General features: G+C 47.2%; 1 protein-coding gene across 5 annotated transcripts in view; it reads left to right on the forward strand.

Moving 5' to 3' along the window:
- Positions 1-16,726, forward strand: part of col14a1a (collagen, type XIV, alpha 1a) — a 260,160-nt gene extending 243,434 nt beyond the window's left edge. For 3 of the 5 annotated variants that reach the window (XM_072466910.1, XM_072466909.1, XM_072466911.1), the window contains exons 44-48: positions 7,812-7,878; positions 8,090-8,278; positions 11,598-11,675; positions 13,643-13,798; positions 15,665-16,726. In XM_072466910.1, the coding sequence (XP_072323011.1) occupies positions 7,812-7,878; positions 8,090-8,278; positions 11,598-11,675; positions 13,643-13,798; positions 15,665-15,972 (798 nt within the window). In that variant the 3' untranslated portion in view covers positions 15,973-16,726. Of the gene's footprint in view, positions 1-7,811; positions 7,879-8,089; positions 8,279-11,597; positions 11,676-13,642; positions 13,799-14,784 lie in introns of all 5 variants that reach the window. The other 2 variants (XM_072466913.1, XM_072466912.1) reach the window with 2 other exon arrangements.
- The last annotated feature ends 8,873 nt before the right edge of the window (positions 16,727-25,599 follow it).

Consider the following 25,599-nt stretch of genomic DNA (forward strand, 5'->3'; position numbering starts at 1 on the left):
TGAGTTTGGGGCATTGGGAGTGTCCGGGGGTCATGTCGGGGGGGTCGAGAGATCTGAGCTCCTCAGTGCGGCATAGGCAAGGCAGGGCATTTCCCTGCCGGGGGTCGAAAAGAGTGATGTTTGAGAGCAGGGCTATTCCTGGTGTTTTCTCGCCCAGGACGAACTATTTGTTTTTAGCTGAATTATCCCCACAGAAAGAAAGTACATTCAATCACAAAAAAGAAATCTAAAGTTTAAAAAAAGCATAAAGTAAAAATTTTGGGGAAAGTAAATAATCCCTTTTGTTCCCGTGCTGGCTGCCACGTGTTGGAGCAATACCAATACACCAGCAAGATCTCAATTGAAAATCTCAACACTGAGATTGATGGAGTTTTGTTGGGTGACGATATTAAGGGTTACAGCAGGAGACTCCCGGGGGCACAGCGGACATTCTTCAAGGATGTCCTCGAACATAAGAACATAAGAACTAGGAGCAGGAGTAGGCCATCTGGCCCCTCGAGCCTGCTCCGCCATTCAATGAGATCATAGCTGATCTTTTGTGGACTCAGCTCCACTTTCCGGCCCGAACACCATAACCCTTAATCCCTTCATTCTTCAAAAAACTATCTATCTTTATCTTAAAAACATTTAATGAAGGAGTCTCTACTGCTTCACTGGGCAAGGAATTCCATAGATTCACAACCCTTTGGGTGAAGAAGTTCCTCCTAAACTCAGTCCTAAATCTACTTCCCCTTATTTTGAGGCTATGCCCCCTAGTTCTGCTTTCGCCCGCCAGTGGAAACAACCTGCCCGCATCTATCCTATCTATTCCCTTCATAATTTTATATGTTTCTATAAGATCCCCCCTCATCCTTCTAAATTCCAACGAGTACAGTCCCAGTCTACTCAACCTCTCCTCGTAATCCAACCCCTTCAGCTCTGGGATTAACCTAGTGAATCTCCTCTGCACACCCTCCAGTGCCAGTACGTCCTTTCTCAAGTAAGGAGACCAAAACTGAACACAATACTCCAGGTGTGGCCTCACTAACACCTTATACAATAGCAGCAGAACCTCCCTAGTCTTAAACTCCATCCCTCTAGCAATGAAGGACAAAACTCCTTTTGCCTTCTTAATTACCTGTTGCACCTGTAAACCAACTTTTTGCGAATCATCCCCCCCCCCCCCCCCCCCGGAGAAGTCACACTGACCCACAGGAGACCCAGGCTCGTGACTGGCCAAAACGGAGAGGATTTATTAAGAAGGCAGCGAGCACATGGAGAGACTTTGTCGGGAACGAGCAGAGCTGACGTCGGTGTGTCGGACGGAGCATGCAAACCTCCAAACCTTTATCGACCCAACCCTTCAAGCACCACCCGGCCCGCGCGTGGCAGGATCTGCAGATCACGCATTAGACTCACGAGGCATCTCAGAACCGGAACTAGAATATGAACTAGTCATCCTCGGTCCTCAGGCTGCCTACAAAGGAGGAGAGTCAGGGTTACTGAACCAAGGTGGATAGGTGGGGTTATGATACAGATTATCCAGGATCTAACTGAATGGCAGAACAGATTCAAGGGGCTGAATGGCCTTTTCCTGTTTTCCAGTGTAATTGTAGAAATAGGGCGTTAAGATCAAAGACTGTTCCAATATATTTTTGCACAGCGTGGATGAGAGGCCAGGCCAGGATTTGCCAGGTCCCAGCTGGATGCTGGATCGATTGGAGTTAGAGACTCCTCCTGTCCCGATATAGCAATCATCAAGGACGCCAGGAAATTCTGTGTCCACAGGGCCTCAGTGTGACTAGGTTTGATCAGAGCAGCAGAGGGAGCAGAATTGGGGTAGAGACTGGAATATTGAGCTGGGCCCTGGAGGAAACAAAAAGTGTAAAACAAAGTGTTAAAAGTTGCCTTTCCACCAAGTTGGGCCATGGGGTGGGGGTGGGGGGGCACATCAGTTATCGACATTTCCCTGAGGGTTGGGGGGCAGGAAGAGAGGGGAAACATTCACCTTCCACCTTGCTACCTCTGCCAGATGTTGTGACGCAGTGTACACCCGGGAGATGCAGAAATTCATTCCAGAAAAATAAGAGCTGACTCTGTGGTATTGGTGGAAGCTCCACTCAGCCGCTGAGGGTAAGGTCGTCTAAATTGCCAGGAATATAAGTACATTTAAAGTGACCCAGTTGCACATGCTTCCCAATTTTTAAAATGACAAATTGTGTGGATATGTGATTGCGTGTGTGTGTGGGATCCATACAAACCATACGGTGCAGAAGGAGCCCATTCAGCCCATCGAGTCTGCACCGACCCTCCGAAAGAGCACCCTACCTAGGCCCACACCCCCTCCCTCGTCCACCCTATCTCCGTAACTCCATAACCTAACCGCACATCTTTGGACTGTGGGAGGAAACCGGAGCACCCGGAGGAAACCCACGCACATGCTGGGAGAACGTGCAGACTCCGCACAGACTGTTACCCGAGGTCAGTATTGAATCCGGGTCCCTTGTGCTGTGAGGCAGCCGTGCTAACCACTGTGCCACTGCATGGTATATGTGTTTGACTGAGTGTGTGTACATGTGAGTGTGTGTGTGTGTGCAAGCATGTGTGTATGTGAGTGTGTGTGTGTGTGAGCATGTGTGTATGTGAGTGTGTGTGTGTGTGAGCATGTGTGTCTGTGAGAGTGTGTGTGTGTGAGGTTGTGTGTATGTGAGTGTGTGCGAGCATGTGTGTATGTGAATGTGTGAACGAGCATGTGTGTGGAGTGTGTGTGTGTGCGAGCATGTGTGTATGTGAGTGTGTGTGCGAGCATGTGTGTGTGTGATTGTGTGTGTACGAGCGTGTGTGAGTGTGTGTGTGCATGTGTATGTGAGTGTGCATGCATGTGTGTATGTGAGTGTGTGTGCGAGCATATGTGTGCGAGCATGTGTGTATGTGAGCGTGTGTGTGTGCGAGCATGTGTGTATGTGAGCGTGTGTGTGCGAGCATGTGTGTATGTGAGTGTAATGTGCGAGCATGTGTGTATGTGGGTGTGTGTGTGCGCGAGCATGTGTGTATGTGAGTGTGTGTGTGCGAGCATGTGTGTATGTGAGTGTGTGTGTGTGCGAGCATGTGTGTATGTGAGTGTGTGTGTGTGCGAGCATGTGTGTATGTGAGTGTGTGTGTGCGAGCATGTGTGTATGTGAGTGTGTGTGTGCGCGAGCATGTGTGTATGTGAGTGTGTGTGTGCGAGCATGTGTGTATGTGAGTGTGTGTGTGTGCGAGCATGTGTATGTGAGTGTGTGTGTGCGAGCATGTGTGTATGTGAGTGTGTGTGTGTGAGCATGTGTGTATGTGAGTGTGTGCGAGCATGTGTGTATGTGTGTGTGTGCACGAGCGTGTGTATGTGAGTGTGTGTGTGCGAGCATATGTGTGCGAGCATGTGTGTATGTGAGCGTGTGTGTGTGCGAGCATGTGTGTATGTGTGTGTGTGCGTGCATGTGTGTATGTGAGTGTTTGTGTGCACGAGCATGTGTGTATGTGAGTGTGTGTGTGCGAGCATGTGTGTGTGTGAGTGTGCGAGCATGTGTGTATGTGTGTGTGCACGAGCATATGTGTGCGAGCATGTGTGTATGTGAGTGTGTGTGTGCGAGCATATGTGTGCGAGCATGTGTGTATGTGAGCGTGTGTGTGTGCGAGCATGTGTGTATGTGAGTGTAATGTGCGAGCATATGTGTATGTGAGTGTGTGTGCATGTGTGTATGTGAGTGTGTGTGTGCGAGCATGTGTGTATGTGAGCGTGTGTGTGTGCGAGCATGTGTGTATGTGAGTGTAATGTGCGAGCATATGTGTATGTGAGTGTGTGTGCATGTGTGTATGTGAGTGTGTGTGTGTGTGTGTGCATGTGTGTATGTGAGTGTGTGTGTGTGTGTGCGAGGTGTGTATGTGAGTGTGTGTATATTTCTTTTAGTTGAGCAAATAAAATAAACCAACAAACTGAGGGAGAAGTTAAAAGGCAGCTCCTTAAAGGGACACTGCGTCAAGATAACCAGAAAAAGAAAACTTAAAACATCAAAACAAAATGTGATTAAAGTGGTTGATAAAAGACGCCAGTCACTGCGGTGTCCGCTGGGAATGGAAGGCCTTCATGGTGCTGGCAGATGCCACGTGCCCTCTTTCCCGGGAAGCGAAGATAGCTGCAGGAAGAGTGGCATACAGTCGGGACAGACGACCTCTTTGACCACCTATTGCCTGGACCTACTAATGGCCAGCTTGACCAGGCGCAGACGTTCATGCGGAGGTCCGCCTCCCTCCCTGCCTCCACCCCCCCTCACACCAAGGAGTTGGGGGCTGAAATGCAGCAAAAGAAAGTAACGGATATTTCAGAAAACTAAAAAGCGGCTGCAGCCCAGGACAACTGACACATGCACCTTGGGAGTCTGTGAACCCCCGCAATCTGGGGTTGTATGGGACTGCTGTGTGCAACACCCTCCACACCAGGTCCCCGACGGTTAAGGGGTGGACCCCCGCGTACAGAGACCTCCGCCGACAGACCAGGGCTTGTCCAACCTGAGGGCAAGGAGGTGAAAGGTGTACAGCAGCAAACCAAACAGGAACCCCTTCCGCACCATGAGAAAGGTACCGAGGGCTCACATTGTGGGGCACCAAGGGAGGGGTCAGGCAATGGGGCCAATGTGAAATTCTCTCCGAGAATCCTCGAGACTTCATTTATCATCTGGGCAACCATTTTAAGGCATTGGATGCCCACTGACGCCCAGCTCCCCAGTTCAAACAGGGTCAACCAGCCTACTTCTCCGCCACGCAGCACGTCCCTGAATCTGTGCACCCTGGCAGCCACAGCCCTCCCCTCGTCGCCCGCCAGCTGAGGTTCCAGCAGTGGAGGTGTGGATTCCTGAGCAGCGGCTCCCTGACAACAGCCGCTACTTCTGACGGGGGAGAACTGGAGGTGATCGTACTCCAGGCTTTGTTCAGGCCCAGTTAAAAGATGGGTGATGTCTGCAAGGGGTTGCAAAGACCTGTCAGGTCTATTAACTGGAGCTGCACATCATAATTCAGGCTGCGCACCTGGCGGAAGAAATACGCCGTCGAGGTGCAGCATCTAGGAGGGGTCTCAACGTAAAGGTATCGCTGCAGGGTCTGAAGACGGAAGGTCGCTATTGTGTGTGTTTTAGAATGTGATTAGGAGGAGGTGGTGATGAATAAAGCTACAAAGGGTTGCGTCATTGGGTTAGGAAAACTGTTCCGAGTAATTTCACTGACGTGGATACACGGCAGAAATCCCGTCTGAACTTAAAACACACTCAATAGCTCCAACTTAAATCTGTCCAACTGCGGTACAAGTTTCAAAGTTACGACATCCATATTAAACCAACAACACTTTGTATTTATATAGCGTCTTCAATGTAGCAAACCATTCAAAGATGTTTCACAGGAGTGATTATCGAATAAAACTTGTCACACATTAGGGCCCAGCTGACCAAAAGCTGAGTCAAAGATGTCAGTTTTAAGGAACTTCTTTTTAAAAAAAAATTTACAGTACCCAATTATTTTTTTTCCAATTAAGGGTCAATTTAGCGTGGCCAATCCACCTACCCTGCACATCTTTGGGTTGTGGGGGTGAAACCCACGCAGACACGGGGAGAATGTGCAAACTCCACACGGACAGTGACCCAGGGCCAGGATTCGAACCCGGGTCCTTGTTTTAAGGAGCTTCTTAAAGGGAGGCTTGGAGCTGGCGAAGGGGATGGAGTTCTAGAGGCTTCCAGCTGCTCAATATCGGCCACCGAGGGTGGACCAAAGCAAATGGAAGGTGCGCAAGAGACCAAAATTAGGGAAGCATGGTGATAGTGGAGAGACTGGAGGACGTTATAGGGAACAATGGTCCCTTTAAACTGTGGAGCAACCCGAAATTTCCCGCAAAGAGGACGCACAAGTTGGCCTGAAGAGCAGGGCAGGGAAATTTAAAGCACTCATACACTTTAAACAAATCATCCACGGATTACAAAAAGGTTACACCAGCTTTGAAAATGATCTTGTGGCATTATGAGAAATGTACAGAACTGTAAGGGTTAATGTTTTGTCCCCAACAACCACTAGAGGGAGCTAGATGCAGAACTACATAAAGCATCAATGCTAAGCCTTCTGGGAGAGTGTTGAGGAGAAGTGTGAGTGAGAGCAGATCATAGTTATGTTAGTATAGAGATTAGTAGTAGATGAGTGTAGATTGTATATTTATTGTCAAATGTTTATTATATAGAAAAAAGAGGTCGAATTCAATGAAGTAGTGTAAATAAACCTTTAGCTTTGTTCAATACAAAAGCTAGTTGTGGTCGTTTTGAACACTCCACCAACCATCCTAGGATCTGAACCACAAAAAACACCACAGATCAGAAACTATAACATTTCAACATGAAATATTGTTAAAGGGTTTATTGGACAGCTATGTCAGATGCATGCTCTTTACATGTCCTTTGTGTGGCTCCTGGAAACAAGTCCATAAAGAGGGCCAGCTGCACTTGGCTTCGGCTAGTTTTGGGAATTGGAAAAAATACATTTTTATGGACGGGATAAACTTGTAACTCAAATACATTGTGTTCTCGGGACTTAACATCATTGCATTTTGTTACCATTCCTCTGCGGGCCCCATTGTGTTATATCGCACATAAAGGTTTTGCATTTTACATAGAAAAGGCACAGATATTGAACATGTGTGAAGGCTATTAAACAGGGCCACATCAGACTGGAGATAAAGACGTGGAGATGACCACATATAGGGAAATGCCCCTCAAGCAGACAATGTATTAAAACTTCACAGTTTAGTAGACTGTAACAAGGTTCCCCAAAGCTCCAAGATCAACTTTCAGGGATTGAGTTTCCACTTTAAGCGCAGTCAGCGCTAATTGCACCCATTTTGAAAACAGGTTTACAAATCCCTGCGTGTAAAATCTGTCCTGAATCAGGGCAATTCAGAAAAGTTTTAAAATGTAACTTTTATAAAAGCTTTGCTTTAAAAAGTATTCTGTGATACATTTATAAGAGTGCTAACGTGGTAAAGTTGGATTAAGACAGTGGAAAATAAGTTTACCGCATGGAATAAAAGTCTTGATCCATTATCCTGTAACCCAGTTTTAAATGACCTGAAATAGCACGTCTTTCAAGAAGTCACAGTCTCAGGATACGAGGTAGCAAATTTAACACAGAATTGAAGAGAAACTACTTCTCCCAAAGGGTTGTGAATCTGTGGAATTCGCTACCCCAGAGAGCGGTGGATGCTGGGACAGTGAGTAAATTTAAGGAGGAGTTCGACAGGTTTTAAATTGGTAATGTGTTGAAGGGTTATGGAGAACGGGCAGGAGGGTGGAGTTGAGGCCAGGATGGGATCAGCCAGGATAGAATGGCGGAGCAGACTCGATGGGCCGAATGGCCTAATTCTGCTCCCATATCTGACGAACGTTTCTTGCTCTCGCCGGGCTTCCTTGTGGAGGTCTGCGTTGGCCCATTCATGTTTTCAGCCAGGATTGGAAGTCCCGGCCATAAAATTGCAAAAGGGTGGGATGAGAGAAACCACTGCAGGCCCGACAATGGTCACAGCATCGACACTGGAAGACCTGGGCCTTTGTGTTTAAAACCGGTGCAAAAGGAAATCACAGAAACTCGTGCTCAATGCATCTCGCCCTTAAAAATCCCCTGAGGGTTTGTGCCGCTAGTATCAGGATTGGGATCAAAAATAAGCAACACAACTAAAGCGTTTGAATTTCACCCCCTGGATTGTGCTTAAAGTTACTGCCGATCACTTAAACCACGTTTTTGTTGATGATATTGTTTGTCTTCTCCAGGGCGATACCCAGCCACAAAGTGCGGTTCGTATGATTGCTCACCAGGTGTGCGAGCAGCTAATCCAGAGTGAGTGATTACTGGGAGACATTCTTTAACCCTAATTCCAGCACTTCCAATTGTACTAGAAGGTTTGGCAATTCTGAAATATCAATGTCAATATTGTTTTACCACCAATGGATCAGACTGAGAAGTGTTGTCTTGTACTGGGCGGCAATGTAACCTCCGCACGTCTGTCTGCGGCGCAAATGCTAATATTTGGAAATTCTGGTTTCTTTAGGCCACTTGTCGAGGTACAACTCCATCCTGAACCACATTCCCAGCAACTCAGTCCAGGTGCGGGCGGCTCCGGGGCCTCCCGGGGAAGCAGGCCGCGACGGCGCTGCAGGCACGCCGGGAGATCAAGGACCAACAGGCCGACCGGGATTCCCCGGAAACCCAGGCAGTCCCGGCAGGCCAGGGGAAAGAGGTAATAATGCAAACGTCATCTCATTGATTCATGCAACACGGAAGGAGACCATTCAGCCCATCGCGTCCTTGCTGCTATCTCTTTGACAATTATCCAATTAGTTCGTTACCCATATCCCTGAAGATCTTTCCCCTATTTATCCAATTCACTTTTGAAAATTACTATTGAAGCTGCTTCCACCACCCCCTCAGGCAGCACATTGCAGATCGCAACAAATTGCCGCATCATTATGTTTTATGCATGCGATGTGGGTGCTGTGGGCGAGGTTAGCATTTGTTGCCAATTCCTAATTGCCCCTTGAGAAGTTGGATGTGAGCAGCTGCAGTCCATGTGGTGTAGGTACACCCACAGTGCTGTTAGGGAGCGCCAGGATTTTGACCCAGTGACAGTGAAGGAATGGGTGATATATTTCCAAGCCAGGATGGTGAGTGGTTTGGAAGGGAAGTTGCAGATGTTCCCATGAACCTGCTGCCTTTGTCCTTCTCAATGTTGCAGTCACGATGCTGTCAAATTGGCAAGTTGCTGAATCCACAGAATCCCCACACTGCAGACAGAGGCCATTCAGCCCTCTGAAAGAACACACTACCTCGGCCCACCCCCCCGCCATATCCTTGTATCCTCACCTAACCTGCACATCTTTGCACACTAAGGGCAATATTTCATGGCCATCCGACCTAAGCTGCACTACGGAGCACCCGGAGGAAACCCACGCTGACACGGGGAGAACGTGCAGACTCCGCACAGTCACCCAAGCCAGGAATTGAACCCAGGTCCCTGGCGCTGTGAGGCAGCAGTGCTAACCACTGTGCCACTGTTCCACCTATGAGATTTGAACTCGTGCTCCCCACAGCATTAGCCAGGCCCTCTAGATTACTAATCCAGCGATGATACCACTACACCAGCATCTCCCCCATTTCTCCTCCTCTCCTCTCTCTTTTGTCAATTACCTTAAATCTGTGACCTCTGCCCTCCTGCCAACAGGAACAGCTTTTCATTTACTCGATCAAAACTCTTTTTAAATGCCTCGATCAAATCGTCATTTAAACCCATCTGCTCTAAAGATCCAAAGATGTGCAGGCTAGGTGGATTGGCCATGCTGATACAAATTGCCCCTTAGTGTCCAAAGATGTGCAGGTTAGGTTAGGGGTGTTGTGTTATGCTTCTTCATGTAGCATAAACTGCTTCCTTGATGTGTGCTCTGACAAAGGAAGGTTCAGACTTGGAGATAGGTTTAACACATTTATTGAACAGTTAACAATTCTCCTACTTGAGTTCGACTCTCCTGCTGATCTTGCTGTAGTAACTCAGTCTAACTAACCAGTCTGCTCTAAGCCACGTGGTGGGTGTGATGCTTCCTGATCTGCCCCTGTCTCTCTGAGTGTCGCCTGTGGAAAGAGAAAGAGCATGTGTGCCGTGTCCTTTTATATGGGTAGCCCCCTTGTGGTAGTGTCATCTCTGGGTGTGTCTTGACTGCCCATTGGTCGTGTCCTATTCTATGTGTTCATTAGCTGTATGTCTGCATGTCATGATGTCTCTGGTGCTCCCTCTAGTGTTTACTTAGTTGTAATGTATTTACATTAACCCCTTGTGTATTTACAGTGATGCATATCACCACCAGGGGGATAGGGTGGGGGGAGTGGGCCTGATTGGGGTGCTCTTTCTGAGGGTTAGTACAGACTCGATAGTCTGAATGGCCTCTATAGGGATTCTATGGATTCTAAAGAAAAGGTTTTCCATTGTTTATGTAAAATTGTAACAGGGTGTTACAAACTACAGTACTGCCAAATGTAATGATTTAAACACACGGACTGCATGAACGTTATAAAACAAGGTCCGTTTATTCCACTGACAACAAAGTAGTATCAATCCTCAAGGGAAAGTATAAATCTGAGAAACAAACTATTTACAGAGAGTATTCACTGCCGAAGGTCCTATACAAGGTATTGGTTACTCTATGGAGTCACTCACCAGGCTTGGCCAAGCTTGTTCTCCTGCCCAGCTCCTCATACCCTCTCCCGAGGCTTCCCAGACTCGAGGGTGGTGCCAATCGGTTTGACGAGGTTTCCAATTCTCTTCCTCGCTCCTTCGCCACCCTCAGGGGCTTTGAGGTCCTCTAGGCTCCTGCCACACTTCCGCTCACACGCCTGATTCTTCCTTGTTACTTTCTCCCTTGCCTCATGGAATCTGTCTCTGCCCCCCCCCCCCCCCCCACCTCCACCCAGCTTGTCAAGGACACTGCTTCCTGTAGGGTGAGGCCCATTGAGGCCGATCAGGTCCCCTCCTCTGTGCTGTCGTCCAACATTGCCACCTGCTACACACAGAACCAAATGCCCGGATGGGGATGGCACAAATATATATGTTTCTCTTCCCAGATCTCACGTTGCACAAAGCATATTTCATCTGTTCCCAGAGCGAGTTTTTTTTCCTGGAACAGGCTGGCGCCAGTCTGTCCTCAGAGGGTCATAGTTTGAGGGGTGCCGCACCCCACCAAGCGTGCCTGACCAGGAGTCTCTCCCACTCTTACCGTCAGTCATTGCCGTGTTTGGAAAGATTTTTTTGCGGGTTGACACTCGACCTGTCTTGGGCCCGTTGTGAACGCACCTTCCGTGGCCATCGAGTCCTGGGGCGCGACCCGGAGCTCCTGGCTCCGAGGCAGGGATATTACACACTCCGCCACATGACCTCCTTTGTACATATGTTAGGAATGTAATAATATATCGGAAGTTCATAATCACATGCAAAACAGGATGAGGCCACACAGTGTCTCGAGCCATTCAGTTGCATCGAGACTGACCCGAATCCTGACTCCATCTACTTGCACTGGCTCCATAACCCATCAAGCCCCCAGATAACAAAAAACTATCCATCTCAGATTGAAAGGGATTAGTGGGGTTGGTCTTTCCAGCTTTTTATAAGCGAGAGTTCCACTTTCCTCTCAGCCTGTGTTTGAAATGTTTCCCAACTTCACTTCTGAATAGGCTGGAGTTGTCCTCTTTCCCCGGGCTAATCCCATCAGCAGAAAACATTTCCCTCTATCTGTCTGGATTTGTTTCAAATTCCTAAAAAAAAACTCCAACAAATCATTGCTTTAACTTTCTGTGATCCCAGGAATACCGTCCCACTTAAATTACTTCTTGCTGATAATCAAACCTTAATAACGTTCAGGTCAGCATTAAAGAGATCACAGTCCAAATGTTAACAAAAGTGCTGTAAGTTGGTTGAAAGAATTCTGAGTTGGGTGTTACTCTCGAAAGGTGAGCACCGTCTTGTGTTTCGTGTACAATGCCCTGAGGTTGTTCAAGTTGTTGACCTTTTGTAGGTTTACCAGGCAATAAAGGGGAACGTGGGGTTTCAGGACTCGGCAAACAGGGATCGAGAGGACCACCCGGAACAGCAGGTAAAGTGCTCGTTTGCTGCTGCCCTGTTAAACTGTGCGTTTTCTACTATATTGCGTGTTTTGTGAGCAAATCTCCCCTCTTGCTTCTGAGCCAGAAGGTTGTGGGTTCAAGTCCCACTCCGGGGCTTGAAGCACAAAATCCAGGCGGGCGCTCCGGTGAGGTGCTGAGGGGATGCTGCACTGTCGGTGTTGCTGTTTCTCTGGTGAGGTTGACTGCCCTCCTGGCAGGGGGTGGGGGTTGCGGGGAGGGAAGAGATCCCATGGTACTACCTTGAGGAAGAACAGGGAAATTCCTCCCAGTGTCCTGGCCAATATTGATCCCTTAACCGACGTCACTGAAGGAAAGATTATCTGATGGTTTTCTCATTGATGTTTGCGGGATCTTGCTGTGCGCCGATCAGCTGCCTCATTCGCTACCTCACAACAGTCACTATACTTCACAAATACTTCATTCTTTGTAAAGCGCACATCCTGGACAATATTCAATATGGCAAAATCCAATATTTGAAAGGAAAAATGATTATAATCTCAGTTTAATTCTCTGAATAATTTTGGAAAATTAATGAAGGCAAAACCACATTATGAAGACTTCTCTGACCATTCAGCTAGCTAAAGCATGGCATTTAAAAGGTTCTGTACAGATCTCTGCTTCACTCGCAGAGACATTACAATTAACCCCAATACCCTAAGTTAATAAGAGGAACACCTCTGGGCAGCACGGTAGCACAGTGGTTAGCACAGTTGCTTCACAGCTCCAGGGTCCCAGTTTCGATTCCCGGCTTGGGTCACTGTCTGTGCTGAGTCTACACGTTCTCCCCGTGTCTGCGTGGGTTTCCTCTGGGTGCTCCGGTTTCCTCCCACAGCCCAAAGGTGTGCGGGTTAGGTGGATTGGCCGTGATCAATTGCCTTTAGTCCCAAAAGGGTTGAGTGGGGGTTACTGGGTTACGGGAACGGGGTAGATATGTGGGCTTGAGTAGGGTGCTCTTTGTATGGGCCGGTACAGACTCGATGGGCAGAATGGCCTCCTTCTGCACTGTAAATTCTATGATTTTATGACACCAAACAGCATTCCCACTCTGAATCGGTATTCTGAATCGATATCCGAATCGATATCGATATCAATATCGGAATCGTTAGCCACTGATGCTCTGCAGGGGAGGTTGAGTGAGGGGAGGAGAGCGTGACATCTGTGATGCCCAATGAGAGCTAATCGCCTGCTGAAATAACAACTGCCATTTATGTAGCGCCTTTAAAGTATTACCCTGTCTCAAGGCGCTTCACGGGGGTGTTAACAAAGAACATTTGAAATCGACCCATTGAACAGATATTAAGCTGGTGACCACAACATTTGTGAATGAGCTAGATTTTAAAGTGTGGAGAGAGAGAGAGAGCGAGGCAGCGATTCAGGGAGGGAATTCCAGCATGTCGGGCCTAGACAGCTGGACATCCCACTGGTAATGATGTGATGAAGGAAATCAGGGTTACACAAGACAATTTCTATCTATCGCACATCAAGTTGTCTGCATGGGCAATATTTCCTCAATGTCCTGGTTGAGGGGCTGAGAGGAGGCTGACAAGAAAAACAGGGGCGCGGGAAATAATAATAATCTTTATTATTGTCACAAGTAGGCTTACATTAACACTGCAACGAGGTTACTGTGAAAGGCCCCTAGTCGCCACATTCCGGCGCCTGTTCGGGTACACAGAGGGAGAATTCAGAATGTCCAATTCACCTAACAAGCACGTCTTTCGAGGCTTGTGGGAGGAAACCGGAGCATCCGGAGGAAACCCACGCAGACTCGGGGAGAAAGTGCAGACTCCGCATAGGCAGTGACCCAAGCCGGGAATCGCACCTGGGACCCTGGCGCTGTGAAGCCACAGTGCTACATATCTTCAGGCCGTGAACATTCTTCTAATCTTTATTCCATCTGTCACATTCATTCATTTTGTTCATTCGCCTGTTCCAGGTCCCCCAGGTGAAGGACGAACAGGTAGTCAAGGATCACCTGGCCTCCCAGGGCGACAAGGTAGTGCAGGGCGTACAGGGACTAATGGTCCAAGGGGACCGCCTGGCACACCTGGATACTGTGACCCATCTTCCTGTGCTGGCTACAATATCGGAGGTACGTTATTTTACTGAACAATCTGGTCAACTTAGTACTCGTCTCGTTACTGTGCTGCTGTTTGTTAGGAATTGCTGTTCTGTATACCCGTGCGTGCACTCTTTGTCGATGTCAATTTATTTTTGGTCTCCTCTTCAGATACAATCTGTTGCCTTCTTATCTGAGGGGCAACAGATTTGTTTGAAGTAGTGCAATACAGTTGCAGCAATACTTGTGTGTCCACTACTGTTACAGATGGGTCATAGTTAAAACAATTAAAGTATGCTACTTGTATATATGACAGCGGTCAAATTGCTTGTAAAGCTCTAGGGTATTGCAACAGACTTTCACTGCCTTCACCCTGAATTGGTTCAATGGCCAAAAACAAAATTGGGGTTTTTATTAAAACTTACCAGTGAGAGACAAAGAACTTTTATGGTTCTATTACAGTACTGTTACATGCAACATGCTACGAGTTATTGAAGAAAATATCATAGATACCTTTATGGGGAGCTGAGAAGTACAGGAGGGTTCAATTCCCGTACCAGCCGCCACAAACAGGCGCCGGAATGTGGCGACGAGGGGCTTATCACAGTAACTTCATTTGAAGCCTACTTGTGACGATAAGCTATTATTATGTTAATAAGATGAGATGAAGCAGAATGAAAGAAAGTTCCTGTGGAACATAAACACTGATAGTGGGACTGAATGACCTGGGTTTTTTTTTGTGTGGCACACTTTGTGTAATTCCACGTGACAATATCATGAGGAAAGAAGATAGGAGTCTTACACCAGATTGGGACAATGAGAATAGGAACTGGGAGGATGAGAAATAGTGCAGCATTAGCATCTTGGCCCACTCGTTTAAAAAATAAATTAATGTTGAAGATCACAATTTTGGCTCCTGGTTGCTTGTAATTCTATTTTTACTGACTGTTGTGTGTGTTTCTGTTTGTCCTCGTCACCCCCTCCACCTCAACCCCATCGTTTCTGGCAATCCTATGAAGGTCCTGATGTTTACAATGATTATCAGCTATGAACTAGGTACCAGCTTATTTCTCTAGTTCTCTCCGCCACCTAGTACAGGTTCGGAGTTCTGGCCAGCTGTTTTGTTCCACCTTGACTAACCCAGGCTAAACACCACAAAGCATCAACCACCATCAAACAACCACCACCAGCTTTTCCCCCTTTGCAACCTCAGCTCATCCAGATGCAGATATTTTTTGTAACAAGGCAAAATATCCATCCCTCTAACCGTGTTTAACGATTATGTATGAACTAATCAACTTAACAATGACCTGTTTATGAAACCAAATTCCTTTCGCTCATTGTGTATTTTATTTTATTCATTCATCTGTTCTAATGATGAAACAAATATTAAAATGCAGCTTTGTTTATTTAAGAAGCACCAAACTTTCTGCCATTAATTGCTCGCTAGTCAATTTCCCTGGGAAGGACCATCCTGTGCGTCTCTGGACTACATCGCATTGCGTAACGTTTTGTGGGAAATTCTGTAATCCACCCGAAAGTCCAGTGACTGCACCAATTTGTGTCAATCCTGCCGAACAATTTGCAACAATAAAGAACCATTTGTGTTTTTTTTAAAAAAGGAAAACGATTCGAGGATAAAAAAATAATTGATCCATGTCCTGTCATTTTGTTCCAACTGGATTCTCGCTGTGCTGTCTGTGTCCATCTCTGGTGGTCTTGTCAAACTGTGATGTTCATTATTGGTCTGTGTTTTAAATTGACTTGTTAAACTGTACATCAAGTGCCAAACAGCTTTTTGAATTTACAAATAATGTTCTAATATCCTAACCATATTTAATCTTCTGCCTCTCCCCCTGTGCTAACTATGGATACTGTTGATGGTGGTGGTGGTTTAAGGTGGATACAGTGATCCAACCGATCAAGACATTCCTGTAGTGCAATTGCCTCCAAACTCCTACCAAACCTATGACCCTTACGATGAGCAAGATCCGTACCTATATCATGGGTCCTACCCCTACCCAAACCCATACCCCCAGCCCTCCTATCCTGAGCCTCATCCTGAACAGCCGCATGATCATTACGAAGAGGAGGAGTCCGAAGAAATGGAGGCTGTCGAAGTGCGATCGCCTGGAATCAGACGGTTCATGAGGAACATATCGAAACGGAACAGCGCCTCTTCAAACACAAGGGAGGCGAAGCAGTAAAAAAAGAGACTTGCAAATGGACCGTAAAAGCTAGTGTACTTTACGTTCTTTACTCCTATCAAATGGCCGATGGAAAAGGCGGATTCTGTTTAGTAAATTATAATTTGGGACCTCTGCAAAGATGGCTTTTTAATAATGGAACAGTTACCCTGATAGAGAAGTCGAGCATGAGTATTGGGTATGAAAGTTATGATGTAGACTAACTGAAACGTTTGTGCCATGAATTGACAATTATTTGTTTTTAATTCCCGCAATGTCAAAATATTTCAGCAGTAAAAATGTTGACTGATCATTTCAAGTGACTGATCTTATTGAAGATTAGTACGGTGCTACTACACCAGTTCTGTGTTATACTGAGCATAAACTGGTGTTTTCCTTTCTGTAACAATTCTGTTTGTATTAAATTAATACAAATTGGAAAGATGCAGTCATTTATGTTGCACAAAAACAATTGAATTGGTAGTCAAGAATGTCACAAAGTCATCGAATTGTTATGCACTTAAACTGATTCAAAGCCACTGCGTGTCGTCCACTTACCAAAACAAAAACCTCCAAAGCTAGGCAGGAGATGTACATTTATGAATGGGATTGTTCGCTTGTTACCAAGCGAAGCCATTTAAATGAAGACATGTTTTCATGTCATGCCCATTCCATCCAGTCAGCTCTTACTGGAATCTAGCCGGTAATTCATTTGGATGAGATGGTCGTTGCTCAAATAAGTCAATAAAAGCAAAGAAGTACCAATTTTAAAGAATGTCTGCCCATGTTTCTGCTTTTTAGTTGTACAAAGTACTGAAATATGCCTTCAACTTTCAGGTTTCCTGCTGTTAATTGACAATATAAATCGGAATCCAATGAGGCAGGCTAGAACAGGCTCTATCGCCTTTCGAGTCACCAACTCTTGATGGACGCATCCTTGGAGTTTACACCACACAGCGTCCTGTCTCCAACCATTCCCCTCCTCCGATATTTAAATTACTCTCATAATAAAATTGTTCAAAGGGGAAAAAAAATACACTTTTTTAAAGGCATTTCTTCTGAGTTACAGCAATGTCCAGGAGGTTAATCCTATCCCAGGACAATCCTGTGGGGTACGGGGGGTGGGGGTGTTGATAATTTTGATGCTCTAATATTTGGAATTCTTAACCATAGCAAGTTTTTCATGTTATGTCACCTCTTCGTTTCTTCTATAAAACTGTATTTTGGTCTCCTATCCGGATAGTCTTTTCCCTGTATAGTATCTACGCCGTTAAGCAACCTGGGAGATATTAGAGGTACTGCAGCGATGTGATCAGAGTAGAGGGGCAGCATTTTTACATACCCTCCATTCTAGAATAAAGGGGCGTGACTTACGCACATTTAAAAGCATGAGCAAAGCTGATTGAGAAATTAGGTCATACGGTCCAATGCCTTTTGCTTTCCATGGCCTTGCACGACAACCAAAATCATTGGCTCTTCCTTTTCCCCCCCACAAAATAAAACACTTGTTCCCCCCCCCCCCCCCCCCCCTCTCCCCCGAACATGGACTTGAAGCTTGTCCTCTCAGAATACTACACTGAAACTTTACTTTTTGAGTTCCTTTGCCTCTGGCATTGTCTGAGGAGTCACTAAGACAATGGTACCATTGAACATAAGGTTGGTAACTGAACATCCGAAACGTAGAAGGTTCTGGGGGGAATGGGCAGGGTGGATGCTGGGAAGATGTCTCTTCTAAAATGAGGGTGGGGGGGGGGGGGGGGGGGGGGGGGCGACATAGTTTAAAAATAAGAGGTGTCCTATTTAAGATGGGAGATTTGTTTTTCTCTGAGATAGTTAGTTTGGAATTCCCTACTCCGAGAGCAATGGGGACTGGGCCATTAAATATATTCAAGACAGTTTTTTGATTGACAAGGGAATCAAGGGGGGGGGGGGGGGGGCGGTTGCGGGCAAGCATGAAAGCAGAGTGAAGCCCATAAGCAGATCAACCATAATGTTATTGAATAGCGGAAGCAGACTGGAGGGGCTGAATTCCCTACTATGATTTCTTATGATTATCCGCTACCTGAGATGGCAAATAGGACATAGGGTTTAATGCCTCCTCCAAATAACGTACTTTTTAGTGATGGGCTGAAGAATAAATGTTAGCCCAGAATACTTATTAACCCAAACCTATTGCCTACAAACTCTACAAGTGCCACGGGAAACCCTGCATAAACATTTCAAACGTGTAAGTCACAAGTTTTGTTTTTTTGGCTTTTCTTTACTAATTATGGTTCCTATTCCTCTGTGAAGTGCGAGCGGATAGATTACAGTGCAGACATGGCTGGTTGGATTTATTCATTTAAATAAAAGCCACTAGAATTGGATTTCAAACAAAATAACTTGCTGTGAACTTCAGCTCCAAAATGGACATGTCTTGGGCCAGCAAAAATATTCTGAATGCCATTCGCAAATGACTTGCACATCTGGTAGAGTTCAACAGCCATTATATTAAAAAGGCATTAGATAAACCTACAATCTGGAAAGCGTTTTCAGGAATCTTACAGCTAGAATTGAAGGCTTGTCCATGATTGACAGCCTTATGAAGGCCAAATCTTTAAAATGAAATGGGAAAGGCTGCCTATGTTTTCTGCCACTATAAATAACCACCTCGAAGATGGGAGTGACGGAAAATCAGGCACTGATTGCCACTCTGGTACCTGGGCGAGGCAAATTGACTTTCAACCACCTCTCTATCACCTGCTCACCAACCCCAACAGTCAAGAATCTTAGCAAGAACATGTCAAAATAACACGGCTTAACCCAAGATGCCAGCAGTGCCACCTTGGAAGCAGGCAATGATACATGGAGTGGAACACTGATCTATAATTCTGAACAGATGACTTTATTTTAATCTCAGTTTGCAAACCTTGCTATGCTGTGAACTGGAAATGTCTCACGACGGATTGATAACTTTTTTTAATGACAATAGGTCTAATTTATTATTTTGCCGACATAAGGAGGTTGTGAGCAAATGCAGCCATTGTATGTGTGCGAACAAATCCAGCATTGACCATGCTCGACGTTTTCAGGCAGAGTTCTGCGCTGTTACGTTTTAAAGCCTGGTCATTCTTAATGTGCAACACCAAAGGTCACGAGTCGATGATCTGCCTCAACACCAGTGTTAAAAGTAGAAAAAGCTGGTATAATGGGTTTTCAGACCAGACTTGGCAATGTTAGTGCGTCTTTCGGACCATTCATTACTGAGTGATGTGGATTGCAAAAGTCAAACATTAAGTCTGCTGACAAAAGTTCTCAAGCACAAAATATTCTGTAACATTTAAATTTGTGAATGAAGCTTGGCCCAGTACCAACAGTGTCAGTGAGATGCCAAACCTATACATTGGTAACGGTAATTGAGCTGATGTTAAAAGCACTGTAACGCATCTTCCAGATCTCACGGCAGCTATTGGGGAGTTTTGTTTACACATTAAACGGTGTGGAATTTGGTGAAAATACATACTGGCATTAAAATAGGTTTTTGTGCAGCCCATTTAATTTGATTCAGATTTTTCCATTTGTTCTGCAATGGAGGGCACAAGGTTATTTCCTGCTTAATGGCATGAACTGAAACACAATTTGTAATTGTGCTAAAAGTTTGATTTTCTCAGTCTATTGGCTCCATTCAATGTGACACCGAGGTTGTGAGCAGAATGTGGGGGGGAGGGGAAGGTTTGTTTTGTTAAAGGTGCTATATAAACAAGTTCTCAAGGGCGGGATTCTCCGACCCGGCGCCGGGGGGGGGGAGGGGGGCGCTGTGAATCCCGCCCCAACGCCGGCTGCCGGATCCTCCGGCGCCGGTTTTTTTGGCTGGGGCGGGAATCGCGTCACGCCGGTTGGGGGCCGTTGGCAGTCCCCCCCGGCGATCCTCCGCTCCGCGATGGGCCGAGTGGCTGCCCATGTTCGGCCAGTCCCGCCAGCGTAAATCAAACAAGGTCCTTACCGGCGGGAGCTGACTCTGCGGGTGGCCTGCGGAGTCCTCGGGGGGGGGGGGGGGGGGGGGGCGCGGGGGGATCTGCCCCCGGGGGGAGGCCCCCACGGTGGCCTGGCCCACAATCGGAGCCCATTGTTCCACGAGCGGGCCTGTGCCGTGGGGGCACTCTATCCCTGCCGCCGGCCGCTGTAATGGTTCCCCATGGCCGGTGTGGAGAAGAACCCCCCTGCGCAGGCGCTGGGATCACGCCAGCACACGCTGGCGCCCCCGCACATGCGCCAACTCACACCGGCCAGCGGAGACCCTTCAGCGGCGGTTGGTGCGACGCCAGCGCCAGGATCCCAGGTTCCATTCCCGTCCTGGGTCTCTGTCCGTGCGGAGTCTGCACGTTCTCCCCGTGTCTGCGTGGGTTTCCTCCGGGTGCTCCGGTTTCCTCCCACAAGTCCCGAAAGACGTGCTGTTCGGTGAATTGGACATTCTGAACTCTCCCTCAGCCAAACAGGCGCCGGAATGTAGCGACTAGGGAATTTTCACAGTAACTTCATTGCAGTGTTAATGTACAGTAAGAAGTCTTACAACACCAGGTTAAAGTCCAACAGGTTTGTTTCGATGTCACTAGCTTTCGGAGCGCTGCTCCTTCCTCAGGTGAATGAAGAGGTATGTTCCAGAAACATATATATAGACAAATTCAAAGATGCCAGACAATGCTTAGAATGCGAGCATTTGCAGGTAATTAAGTGTTTACAGATCCAGAGATAGGGGTAACCGCTCACATGAGTGCGGCCTCAACCGGGATGTGGGATTCATATCGCATTATATTCATCCCCCACCATCTGGCCTGGGCTTGCGAAATCCTACCAACTGTCCTGGCTTGGGACAATTCACACCTCTTTAACCTAGCAGATAAGATCCGAAAGGGCTACAGATCACAAACCCACTCAAGTCGACCTACAACACAGGCTACGCTGAGAGACTCAGCCGTCGAACCTCTCTCACACTCCTCAACCACCTCGTCCGCCAGCTCTACAGCAGACGACGCAACCTGGAAACCAAGATAGAGGCCATATTCTCAACTTGCGCTCAGGATGCAGCAGACCAGCTGCGGAACACCGCCAAACAGATGAGACAACAATACTATGTCACTTATATGCACACCAAGAACAGGGAGCTTGAGAAACTCGGCACACCACCAGCAGCAACCAAGCCACCCCCGGTACCACAGTAGAAAACAATACAGGGAAATCTATTGTCAACTTGTCAGACTACACCCTTCAACCAGACGAAATCGAAGTCCTCAGCAGAGGGCTCAATTTCTGCACCAACACCAAAATGGACCCCATCAGTCTCGCGGCAGACACGGAGGAATTCATCAGGCGAATGAGGCTCCGGGAATTCTTCCACAGACCTCAAGAGGCCGACAGCGAACCCAAGGAGACTACCAATGAACCGGAACAGCAGACCGAGAGATCTGCGGTGCGGCAACCGAAGAGGAAAGAGTCGAATTGGGCCCCTCCGGAAGGCCGTTGCCCTAGACTTGACATGCATGCTCAAGCCGTCAGGAGTCGCGTCAATGCCAGATTCATCAGTCGCATTCACAAGACAACCCCGAACGTCACCCAAGCACAACGCAATGCCATCCGCGCTCTCAAGACCAACCACAGCATCGTCATCAAACCAGCAAAGGAGGGGCCACCATCATACTGAACAGAACTGCAAAGAAGTGTACCGACAACTCAACAACCAGGAACACTACAGACAGTTACCCGCAGATCCGACCAAGGTACACATCCGCCAACTCAACAGACTGATCAAGATCTTGGATCGAGACCATCAGAGCACCCTAAGTGCTCTCATCCCACGTACTCCCCGCATTGGAGATCTCTACTGTCTCCCGAAAATACACAAGACCAACACACCAGGCCGTCCTATTGTTTCAGGCAATGGGACCCTGTGTGAGAACCTCTCTGGCTACATCGAGGGCATCTTGAAAACCATCGTACAAGGTACGCCCAGCTTCTGTCGCGACACGACGGACTTCCTACAGAAACTCAGCACCCATGGACCAGTTGAACCAGGAACATTCCTTGTCACAATGGACGTCTCGGCACTCTACACCAGCATTCCCCATGACGACGGCATTGCTGCAACAGCCTCAGTACTCAACACCGACAACTGCCAATCTCCAGACGCAATTCTGCAACTCATCCGCTTAATTCTGGATCACAACGTCTTCACCTTCGACAACAAGTTCTTCATCCAGACGCACGGAACAGCCATGGGGACCAAATTCGCACCTCAATATGCCAACATCTTCATGCACAAGTTTGAACAGGACCTACTCACCGCACAGGACCTTCAACCGATGTTATACACCAGATACATCAATGATATTTTTTTCCTTTGGACCCACGGCGAAGAATCACTGAAACGACTACACAATGACATCAATAAGCTCCATCCCACCATCAGACTCACCATGGACTACTCTCCAAAATCAGTTGCATTCTTGGACACACTCGTCTCCATCAAGGACGGTAACCTCAGCACTTCGCTTTACCGCAAACCCACGGATAACCTCATGATGCTCCACTTCTCCAGCTTCCGCCCTAAACACATTAAAGAAGCCATCCCCTATGGACAAGCCCTCCGTATACACAGGATCTGCTCAGACGAGGAGGAGCGTAACAGACATCTACAGACGCTGAAAGATGCCCTCGTACGAATGGGATATGGCACTCGACTCATCGATCGACAGTTCCAACGCGCCACAGCGAAAAACCGCACCAACCTCCTCAGAAGACAAACACGGGACACAACCGACAGAGTACCCTTCGTCATCCAGTACTTTCCCAGAGCGGAGAAACTACAACACCTTCTTCGCAGCCTTCAACACATCATCAATGAAGATGAACATCTTGCAAAGATCAACCCACACCCCCACTACTTGCCTACAAACAACCACGTAACCTCAAACAAACCATTGTTTGCAGCAAACTACCCTGCCTTCAGAACAGTGACCACGACACCACACATCCCTGCCAGGGCAATCTCTGCAAGACGTGCCAGATCATCGACATGGATACCACTATTACATGTGAGAACACCACCCACCAGGTATGCGGTACATACTCGTGCGACTCGGCCAACGTTGTCTACCTCATACGCTGCAGGAAAGGATGCCCCGAAGCGTGGTACATTGGCGAGACCATGCAGACGCTGCGACAACGAATGAATGAACATCGCGCAACAATCACCAGGCAGGAATGTTCCCTTCCAGTCAAGGAACACTTCAGCAGTCAAGGGCATTCAGCCTCTGATCTCCGGGTAAGCGTTCTCCAAGGCGGCCTTCAGGACGCGCGACAACGCAGAATCGCCGAGCAGAAACTTATAGCCAAGTTCCGCACACATGAGTGCGGCCTCAACCGGGACCTGGGAGTCATGTCACATTACATTCATCCCCCACCATCTGGCCTGCGAAATCCTACTAACTGTCCTGGCTTGATACAATTTACACCTCTTTAACCTGGGGTTACCCCATCTCTGGATCTGTAAAGATTTAATCACCTGCTAATGCTCGCATTCCAAGCATTGTTTGGCATCTTTGACTTTGTCTATATATATATGTTTCTGGAACATACCTCTTCATTCACCTGAGGAAGGAGCAGCGCTCCGAAAGCTAGTGATTCGAAACAAACCTGTTGGACTTTAACCTGGTGTGGTGAGACTTCTTACTGTGCTCACCCCAGTCCAACGCCGGCATCTCCACATCAGTGTTAATGTCAGCCTACTTGTGACAATAAAGATTATTATATTATATAAACGCCCAGTAAAGCAAATCTCTGAGATACTAATCTGTAGGTGGGAATTGAATTGAATTGACTGTTACTTCTTAAGTTTCCGGAGTGTAATTTAAGCTAGAAGTTGTGCAGGAAGGGTTAATAAGGAGCTGATCCACCCACACACAACTGAATGGAGTTAACTGTCAGTCACTTACAGCCTGATAAAGAGGCACTGATTGCAATTGTTTTGTTCTAAAGTTACCAGGTATGTGAGTCATCTCAGGCCTATTTAAGAAAGGGATTTGAAACTCACTCCCAGTGAGACAGAGAAGATACAGCGAAGAGTGAGTTTGGGAGCTGGGAATTTGAAGCTAGGTGGGAATTCGAGGCTGGGTGGGAGGAGATGCTTTTCAATCCCTTGATGTGTTACACTCAAATTTCCAGTGAGTGGCCTTGCCCTGCTGCAGGTGACTAAGGGGGAGTGCTGATTGGTGAGTGGCTGGTAAGGCCACTCATATTGGGCGTGGAGCTGAGCGGGAAAAACCCCGAGTGCAGTCTGGGAAGGTAAGTGGTATCTGTGCTTCTCTCGTGACACTAAATTGTGGGTGGGAAAAAAACTGAAATGATGTGACAGTAAAGCTGTGACACGATTTGCTAATGGGGAATCTGTTAAAAAAATCTGGGGAAAAAATAGAAAAAAATAATTAAACTAACTACTTAACTTGGTGGAGGAGTAACTAAACCTGAGGGCAGAAATTAGTATTTACTGTTATTTTACAGTAAACATCTAGCGCCAGGGATCATATAGTTAATTGTAACTTAATCTAATAATAGAACATAGAACATTACAGCGCAGTACAGGCCCTTCGGCCCTCAATGTTGCGCCGACCTGTGAAACCACTCTAAAGCCCATCTACACTATTCCCTTATCGTCCCTATGTCTATCCAATGACCATTTGAATGCCCTTAGTGTTGGCGAGTCCACTACTGTTGCAGGCAGGGCATTCCACGCCCTTACTACTCTCTGAGTAAAGAACCTACCTCTGACATCTGTCCTATATCTATCTCCCCTCAATTTAAATTAAAGCTATGGCCCCTCGTGCTAGACATCACCATCCGAGGAAAAAGGCTCTCACTGTCCACCCTATCCAATCCTCTGATCATCTTGTATGCCTCAATTAAGTCACCTCTTAACCTTCTTCTCTCTAACGAAAACAGCCTCCAGTCCCTCAGCCTTTCCTCATAAGATCTTCCCTCCATACCAGGCAACATTCTGGTAAATCTCCTCTGCACCCTTTCCAATGCTTTCACATCCTTCCTATAATGCGGCGACCAGAACTGTACGCAATACTCCAAATGCGGCCACACCAGAGTTTTGTACAGCTGCAACAGGACCTCATGGCTCCGAAACTCAATCCCTCTACCAATAAAAGCTATCACACCATACGCCTTCTTAACAACCCTCTCACCCTGGGTGGCAACTTTCAGGGATCTATGTACATGGACACCGAGATCTCTCTGCTAATCCACACGGCCAAGAATCTTACCATTAGCCCAGTACTCTGTCTTCCTGTTGTGATATGTGGGAGATCTCTGACGCTTCCAGCATTCCCGTCGACTACGCCTGCAGGAAGTGTAACCAATGGCAGTTCTTCACAGACAGCGTGGTTCAGTTGGAGCAGCAGTTGGATGCACTTGGGAGCTTGCAGGTGGTGGAATGTGTCATCGATAGGAGTTATAGAGACGTGGTCACACCCAAGATGCAGGCAGACAGATGGGTGACCGCTAGAAAGGGCTGGCAGTCAGTTCAGGAATCCCCTGTGGCTGTCCCCTTCTCTAACAAGTATACCATTTTGGATACTGTTGGGGTATCAGGGGAAAACAACAGCAACCAGA

This window comes from Scyliorhinus torazame, chromosome 11, assembly GCF_047496885.1.
Source record: "Scyliorhinus torazame isolate Kashiwa2021f chromosome 11, sScyTor2.1, whole genome shotgun sequence".
Taxonomy (NCBI): Eukaryota; Metazoa; Chordata; class Chondrichthyes; order Carcharhiniformes; family Scyliorhinidae; genus Scyliorhinus; species Scyliorhinus torazame.